Genomic DNA, 9,092 nt, shown 5'->3' with positions numbered 1-9,092 from the left:
TTGGATGTGATGAGAGAGGAAAAACACTGTCCTTGCTGATTGCACACAACAACAAACATACAGAATCACACACTAATGGATCTTATAAATTGGTTATATTAATGAATCAGTCCAAATGACTTGCATATCATTCTTTGAACACATAAGTTATCAGTTTGAAATTGAATCTGTCCAGAAACTCAATGCTATCAAGTCAGAGCTGTTCCTCAGCTAGAAATGAACCAAAACTGTTAATGGAATGGTATATTAGATAACATTGGCTAATTGTCAAATTGCTTTTGTTCCTCTCTTGTAAGTCTTTTTGGATAGAAGTGTCTACAAATGTTAAATGTGTAAATGTTGAGAAACTAGAATCATTAGAATCAGAATTGAAACATTTCTTTGATTGATTCCCATCCCTACTTGGAAAACAAAATAATGTAACAGCACAAAAGTATCTACATTCCACAAGCGCTAATTGTCATGTTATAGGCTAAATCTATTTTTCTCTGCAAAATCCTTGAAGCATAAGCAGAAGTTACTCTTACCTTTGAATGGTAGAATTTTAGAAAGCTATCACTAGATTTGTCCATAAGCAGAACACTTGTGCACAGCAGGTAAAATACACAGTAATGTGACCAACTGTAGCTTGTGATGAGCATCTTTTAAGTTTGTGAGTAAATTAAGCATGTGATGATCACTGGTGCATTCAAATATTGCATTCCACTTCATTGGATGAGCTTATTAGATTCTCCTACCAAAAGTAAAACGGATGAACAATCAAATGCTGTTGGTCCGGCAATAACTGGATTGGAATGCCTAAAAAAAATACATTTAATTTGCCTTTCAAATCCTAGTCAAATCCCTTTTCGGTCATTAGGCATTCCTTAACTTTTGCTTTTAAATAAACAAATGAAACCTGTGGCTGGCCAACTTTAACATTCACAAAGCACCATTTGACATGAAACCAAAAGGTCAAATGACCTCATACTGAAAATAGCCCAATAAGACCAATGCAATTCTATAGGCCTAATCATTTCGACAACCAGTGTTTGGTGTCCATTACAGACTATGCATTAACAAAGAATAATATCTCACAAGTAAAAGACAGAGGAAAAGAAAGACGTGCCACATGTTCTGGTATTAACGCGACAGTTGTCATCATTTGTTTATGTTCTCCAGCCGGTCAGTCTATTCTTCCTGTGTAAACTGAGATGGGAGCTGTCATTGAAACCGCTCTTTGTTCACGCACGCTTGTGTATGTACAGTATGTGTCCAACCATTTCAGTCAAGGCAATGACTGCCATTCATAACGTGACTTCACTTGGCAGGAAGACTAAGAACAAGACAACTATGTAAAAAATCTGATTTGTTTTTTTAAAACAAGTCCAGAGGCCATAAGAATATCAGCTCCAACTGCTAGTAGTTTTAAGCATTAACAACAAAAACATGTTTAGACAGTAAGAATGGCCAGACAACTGTCTACAGATTTGGAATGGGTTGAATCATGTTTCTAACACATTTTTATAAAAAAAAATGAACCTAACATTTTTATAAGTTACTATGGGTGTGGTAAAACATGTCCAAGTCACATTTCATTCCAAAGTAAAAAGAAAGATCTAACATATAATACAAAAAAATGTAAACCATCAGTACAGTATAAATAAGACATACTGTAGGCTACTGATGTTTTTAATTTTATTGTATTATATGTTAGATCTTTCTTTTTACTTTGGAATGAAATGTGACGTGGACATGTTTTACCACACCCATAAACATTTTTGTTGTTGTTGTTGTTGTTTTTTAAAGAAAATTAGTTAAACATGATTCAACCCATTCCAAATCTGTAGACGGTTGTCTGGCCATTCTGTCTAAACATGTTTTTGTTGTTAATGATTATTATTAAGATTCACAATTAAATTTCAAAAGATTCACATTTCTGCAGTACAGTATACTGTAAAAACTACCAAAGGCCCGTTCACACCAAGGACGATAACTATAAAGATAATGATGAAGACATTATTAAAGAACAGCAGAGTTCACACCACAGCTACAACGATAATGGCACAGAGAAACGATATGATTGGAATCACTTTCAGAATGATTTTATCCAGCTGATGAACAATAAAAACATTTACAGCCAATCAGAATACATCCTGCTGTAACAAGCTCGAGCATTTAAAGCACCAGACAAGCATGTGCTTAGAATAAACAGAACGATATCGTCTGCTGGTGTGGACACTAATATAGTTATCTTTATCATTCTCAGTGTGAACAGGCCTTAACACCATGATTTTATTTAAATCAGCATAAAGCAGTACAATAAAATACTATAATATGGAATTATGCATTAATAAAGTTTAAATAATACATCATAACATTGGCATTACAGTATGAGAGTTTTTTTTTTTTTTACAATTTTCTTTCAATTCAAATATTTATTTATTTTATAGGTGAAATCCAACAGACAATTTCTTGACAGATTTTGTGAGATTCATCCATATGCCACAGCTCTTAAAAATTCAGATGACACCTGCAGCTCACTGACTGGCATATGTGTGTAAACAAAGCTTCATCAGTGAAGCATAAAAAAGGAAGGATTTTTTAAGACAAACAAGAAAAAGCCTTTCGTAAGATGTGTCAATCTCTGAAACCCCTCTGATGCACTTCCTCTCACTGTGAAAGACAGGAAGGAAGATGCTAGGAAGGAAACCATCAGTCCAGGATGACCAGACTCATATCTTTGTGGGCATCAAAAAAAACAGCCAAATATTGTCTTCTGACGCCAAAGAGATATATTTAGCTTGTTCAATTACCTAATACTCAAGATGCACCTCTTAGGAACCATAAGAGATGTGCCCTCTTGCACTTTGATCTACCGACTCACAGAGGTCAAAGCACAAAGTACCATCAGCCTTTTTATGGTCTCTTTGACCCCTGCATACCCGTCTGCTGTCGAAAATAGTGTCCCAAAGCCAGTACAGGCCACACCCTCCACAATTTCCCCCATATCACCCATTCCAACCGGGGATCATTGGCCCCATTAAGATCTACACCACCCATCAGCATGTTGATGCAAAGCGCTGAGGTTGTTGCTGTAAAGCCATAATGAGCTTCAAGCTCCATTAGAATAGCCTGCGTCATTCCCTAAAAAGAAGTCTTTACACATTAAGGGTGTCTTAAAGCCCATTTCATGGAACAGCCTTTTTTAGCCCACGTGAACTGACCGAGATTACATCATGCATTTCACATGGACCTTGATTCTATATCCTATGCACTTGCAACAAGTGACCACCTCAGTTGTGAACTTGAGGTGTGATGCGTTCTTATTTTAGGGGTCGGTATTCCCCAATCGCAGTACAGGCCGAAGTACTGCGATTGCTGAATAAAGGCCAACTCTGAGAGCGATCACTCAATGAGAGCAGACATGGAATATCACGTAATCTCTAGGAAGTGCAGCTGTACAGAATTGCATTTGCTAATGAAAACCATACTGACCCTCAAGTGCCTCTATTGTCTGTAATGCTTAAATCCAGGTACAAACAACTCGGTTCATGAACATATGATTTTTCCCCAGTGAACAAAATCAGTTAATTCACAATTAGTTTATGTCTTGGGGCTCAATCTTAAAGGGATAGTTCACTTTGAAATTAATTTTTGGTATGTTTTAGCTTACCTCAAGGGCATCCAAGATGTAGGTGTCTTTTTTTCCGCAGTAGTTTCAATTTTGATATTTTTAGGTCAAACCGTTCTTGTCTGTCAGTCATATAATGCAGGTCTATGGTCACGGTCTCAAAACACAAGCACAGAGTCCAAATTAAACAATTCCCCGTCGTCCAAATTAAACAGTTCCCCATCGTAAGTACACATTGATGGCCTAAGACACGAAACGAGCGGTTTGTGTGAGAAAACGAACAGTATTTATATCGTTTTTACCTCTTATACGCAGACATGTCCGAGTGATCTGAACTGACGTGTACGCAAACTGGTGCATAGATATATACACACTAGATGTCGCCTTGTCTACGGCAGTTCATTGGAACTAATGTCTTTAAGGCGACATCTAGTGTGTATATATCTATGCACCAGTTTGCGTACACGTCAGTTCAGATCACTCGGACATGTCTGCGTATAAGAGGTAAAAACGATATAAATACTGTTCGTTTTCTCACACAAACCGCTCGTTTCGTGTCTTAGGCCATCAATGTGTACTTACGATGGGGAACTGTTTAATTTGGACGACGGGGAATTGTTTTAATTTGGACTCTGTGCTTGTGTTTTGAGACCGTGACCATCGACCTGCATTATATGACTGACAGACAAGAACGGTTTGACCTAAAAATATCAAAATTGAAACTACTGCGGAAAAAAAGACACCTACATCTTGGATGCCCTTGAGGTAAGCTAAAACATACCAAAAATTAATTTCAAAGTGAACTATCCCTTTAATGAATGAGCTTTTTTTATTTCTACATGACAGGAACTATTATGAGATTATTGTGTGATTCATTGTATATGTGAAGCAGGCCTGCTGGTTTGCTAATATTCACATCTACTGTATGTTACTAATGGACTCAGGTTCATACATTGACCAAATTCTGTTGGGATTTTTTTTTTCAGCAAAACACACATAATCTGTATGAAAAGTTGAAAAATAGGGGACTAAATCAAATGATCCTGTCTGACAGCCTCTCACCTTAAGTGCCCGACACATTATTTAATTAGTATTGACTTGTGGTGTTAGTTCGTGAACGAATCTTTAAAGTGAACAAATCATTCTTGTTCATTTCCATGCACAGACTCATTTTTTGTTTTGAAGCTTGTGACTGCTTTATTGCTTTTAAAAACTGTAGCAAGAGCCTATAACATTCCAGTCTGGGCTGTGAAGGAGCTGTGAAATACATAAAAGAATGATTAAAACTATGATTTACAAATGATATACACATTTAGATTAGGCTAAATATGCCATTCTCATTAATGGAGTTCAGCACTTAAATTACATGAAATCATTACCAAGAAGTTACAACATTTTTTATATTATAATAAATATAAATATTTGTAGTGGATGCAATGCTTTTGAACACTTTTCTGTGGTTTATGCTGTGTTTTAATGTTTTAACTACAGCGAGGTTTGCTTAGCGCATTATATGGTCTGAGGAAATATTTTCGCACAAATAATGATCAATAATGCACAATAAGGCCTATCTGTTTCCATTAAAAATATAAAGAAATTAATAATACAATTTGGCCAGTGGAAAAGATTGAGAAAAACTTTCTCTGAAATGTATTTTATACTATTTTGATTTATTATAAAAAAACAAGGCATGGATAGGCTACTAAATTATTTTTAGCAATGTAATGTGACGGCATATCTGTATCTCATATTTTCCAAATGTCTTGTACCTTTAAACATGTTATCAAGTGGATGAATATGCATATGCAACTGATATGCAGATGATGATATGCATAGTAAAACTAGGCGTTGTAAGCTCCATATATGAATATTTCGGGGAGGAGACGCATGTGCGCACAATCTTCCGCTGACTGGGATTTATAAATAGCCTGACTGCGTCAGACTTCGTACATCCGCTCAATTTCAGTTCGCTTCTGTACTCAGTCTGAGATAGCGACCTGTCTCCCAGTTTTCCTCCGGCCTCAAAACAGCCGGCCAATCAACGAACAGAGGGCGGGCTGAGAGCCGTGACGTAGACGCTGATTGTACCGTGGATGCATAGATTTACTTCACATAATCTGCAAAAGTCGTTCACAGCCATGTTCACTCCGGTACTTCGCTCGATGGTTTTGTTTTCGCATCATACATGCGTTTACTGTTTACAGTGGAAGTTCGATGCGGCTGAGCCGGCGCATAACACATGTCATAACCAAACGTTATGTGATTGGCTTACGGGTAACCAATTATTTGAAACTTCAGACAAGCCGCCCCCCGCTTTTCAATTATGCCCTTCCAGACTCTGTCTACGAAGGAATTCAGCACAGATTCTGGCGTACGCACGGTTTTATAAATCTGAATATTTTTTTGCGTACGCCATTTTTTGCTTTCGGGCGCACGCACGCTTCTAGTAAGGATCCTACGCACAGTTTTATAAATGAGACCCCAGATGTGCATGCTTTTTTCCGAAACGAAATGTCTCATTCATTCACCGCAACCCGATAATCGTTTACTTAAATGATTAATTCAAACACCCATTCGTTCAGGAACAACACATGTCCACAGTACACTGTAACAATGACCTCAAATGCACTTCAAAGATTGATTTTTTTTTATTATTTTTTTTTTTTATATAAAAAAATCAGTATAACAATTATTGTAACCTAAGATGAAACAGAGGGCAAAATCAAATTAAACAGATGTGCGGTAGAAGAATCATATGGTTTATTTTATGTCTGAAAAAGCCCCCTGTGCCCAACTCCACGGTATCGGTTCTTTTTCGTAGTTTCTCCAAATCACTAACGATACAAGAACTTCTAACGGAAAATTACACAAACTGCAAATACATACACTTTTACATACATCGACAGCCCTGCTTAAAACGAATAATAATGCTTTTTTTTTCGGTGGCCACGTAAAAGGGTGGAGGACTATACAACGAGCCAAGCAAGCAAAATGTCATCACAACGTCTTTCAAAGCATAGCCTAACAGGTCAATATTTTCACATTAAACCTATAACGAAACGTATTTCGGTCTCACATCACACAAAACCACTGCGTAATGTTAAACTGTTTCCGACGCCAAGCTGAGCTGACAAGGGTTGTGTAGAGGTGAAAGACGTAAAGTTTACAAACGTTTGCTTTATGTTTATGCAATGAACAGTGAAGACAAAATCCACGTGCCTGCATTATAAGAAGATTGGGGACAATTATATACAGGCCTATATGTTTTAACAATAAAATATTGTTTTGGCTGTACATGCAGCAGCTCTAGAAGAAAGTCATTTAAATAAAATAGCTTTTAAGCTATTTTACTTAAATGACTTTCTTCTAGAGCTGCTGTAGGCTACAGCCAAAACAATCTTTTATCACTGTAAAGCTGCTTTGAAACTATCTGTAGGCTACTGTAGCCTACTGTAAAAAGAGCTATATAAAAGGTGACTTCAAGTCTGACTTGACATGTCAATTCATATCATTTCATTGCACTTTCTAGGCTATATAGCCTAAACTAACAACATTGTTGCATTGTCATCACTGTGAAAGAAAGAGTTCATGCACGTGATACTAGTAACTGCAGAAATGCAGCACACTGTAACATTTAACATCCACCAGTGCACATAATAAATGATTTAAAAGACTGTCTTCTGACCTGTTGCGTCCTGTCTGAAGGATTCACCATCACCGCCTGCCGAAAACTGTTATCCACGTAAGACGCCATGGTTTTCAAAACAATCGCGCGAAACAATTAAGTCAAATATTCCAACGCGAATCTCACAAGTGGTTTTTAAACGGTACAATAACGTTTTTATATAGCAGCAGCTGCCGAGGAGAGCCTGTCCCCAGGCCACAACCTAAGCCAGGATCTTTCTTACTGTCCCTCGTCCCAATCCAACAAGACCAGACAGTCTGTTTTTCCTATTCCAGCCGCTGGAGCTTCGGCTGTGAGTTGACAGGAGATTTTCGTGTTAATGAAAGGTTTTTGCAGGGAAGCGATACGTCTATGCTTTACGCAGACGAGTGCATTTTCACCATTCCGTTTGTCCCCTGTTCGCTATTCCATCTTCTTCAGTTTTCCATCTTAAAACAACGTGCAATCCATGCGTTTGGTGATTGTCCATTTTAAGCCATTTGCAAAGCAGCGGAGGGTCAAAGGCAGCATTTATAAATAATGTTTTAGTGTCTAAACGCAACGGAGGGTCTGCCGTCTGGGCTCGCTGTTGTAAGCCACCACCATGGTGACCGACCGCCTCAAGAGGGTTCATGGGCGAGTCCATTCAGCACAATAAGGCGCCCACAGAACAACTCCAATGCGCACAACACATAGTGCTCTGTCGCCACCCACTGGCTGAAGGTAGAATTACAAGCTTTTAATCGTACGCCACACATTATCAGGCAAGTGTGGGCAAAGCCAATGATAATCCAAAAATGAAACGTATATTTCTTTCAACGTTTATTTCGTTTAATTTAATGCATTGTTATTTTGAAAAGATCGATTTTATAACGTGAATCTGTTTCTTCTAAAAAAAAAACATGCCCACTTTCATGTTTACATGTGATTATGATTGATAGAGTAATCTTCATTTTTTTGCAAAAAAAATGTTTCATGTCATTACATTGTTTAGAGCATAAGAAACAAATTGAAAACACATTTTTGACACTCATGTTTTTATTTACCAATACATTTTAAGGTTTCAGGATTTTTTTTTAACCAAACTTTGTATAAAGATTATTCTCAATTATGTTATGAAAGATCTAATGAAATTAATTTATATGCCATTTTAATTCATGCAATGTGGGTAAAATGGCCATAAATGGATAATCCCATTCAATACAGTGTATCTATATCTAATTTGGATATTAATGTGTTCTTGAGAACAAAAAGAGAAAAAGAGAACAAAAAGAAAACATGCGCACATTCCTTTGTTCTACACAATATAAACACACTTATGTTCAGATACGTAACAGGGCAACATGTAATACAAAACATATGTAATAACGGGAGTAATAATTGGCAACATTTTCGTAATAATACCTAATATTTCATAGGAATAATATATATAATTTCTTTGTCCATTCAGTTGCTGTGTCTCCCAAAATGCCTGATAAACATGATTTAAGTTCTGGTATTCTCTAGAGTGGACATCTATGAAATCAATGCCCTGTTTTGTAACAGATAAAGTCAAATTTTGATTAAAAACCCCATAACATTAGAAAATTAGTCATATTTAAATGATAATTACAAAATATTATATTTTATAATTATCTTATATATTTCTATAAGAGTGCTATATTTGATCACTAAATTAATGTCAGTCATTTTTAAAGACCAAGCAGAAGTTGCTGTCATTGTGAAACCTCCAAACATTTGGTATCTCTGAAAATCCCCAAACGTGCTCTTTACAGGACATCCAGCCCTAAACACTCGTATGGTGTAAATATAATG

At 36.7% G+C, this 9,092-nt stretch overlaps 1 protein-coding gene across 11 annotated transcripts in view; it reads right to left on the bottom strand.

Moving 5' to 3' along the window:
- Nucleotides 1–7,932, bottom strand: part of rapgef2b (Rap guanine nucleotide exchange factor 2b) — a 104,505-nt gene extending 96,573 nt beyond the window's left edge. For 6 of the 11 annotated variants that reach the window (XM_082177839.1, XM_082177835.1, XM_082177841.1 and 3 more), the window contains exon 1: nt 7,299–7,931. In XM_082177839.1, coding sequence (XP_082033965.1) covers nt 7,299–7,367 — 69 coding nt within the window. In that variant the 5' untranslated portion in view covers nt 7,368–7,931. Of the gene's footprint in view, nt 1–7,298 lie in introns of all 11 variants that reach the window. The other 5 variants (XM_082177829.1, XM_082177840.1, XM_082177830.1 and 2 more) reach the window with 1 other exon arrangement.
- Nucleotides 7,933–9,092: the final 1,160 nt, after the last annotated feature.

This window comes from Leuciscus leuciscus, assembly GCF_965113295.1.
Source record: "Leuciscus leuciscus genome assembly, chromosome: 8".
Lineage (NCBI taxonomy): Eukaryota > Metazoa > Chordata > Actinopteri > Cypriniformes > Leuciscidae > Leuciscus > Leuciscus leuciscus.
Note: the sequence above shows the minus strand (reverse complement) of the source record. Positions and strands in the feature narration are given on the sequence as shown.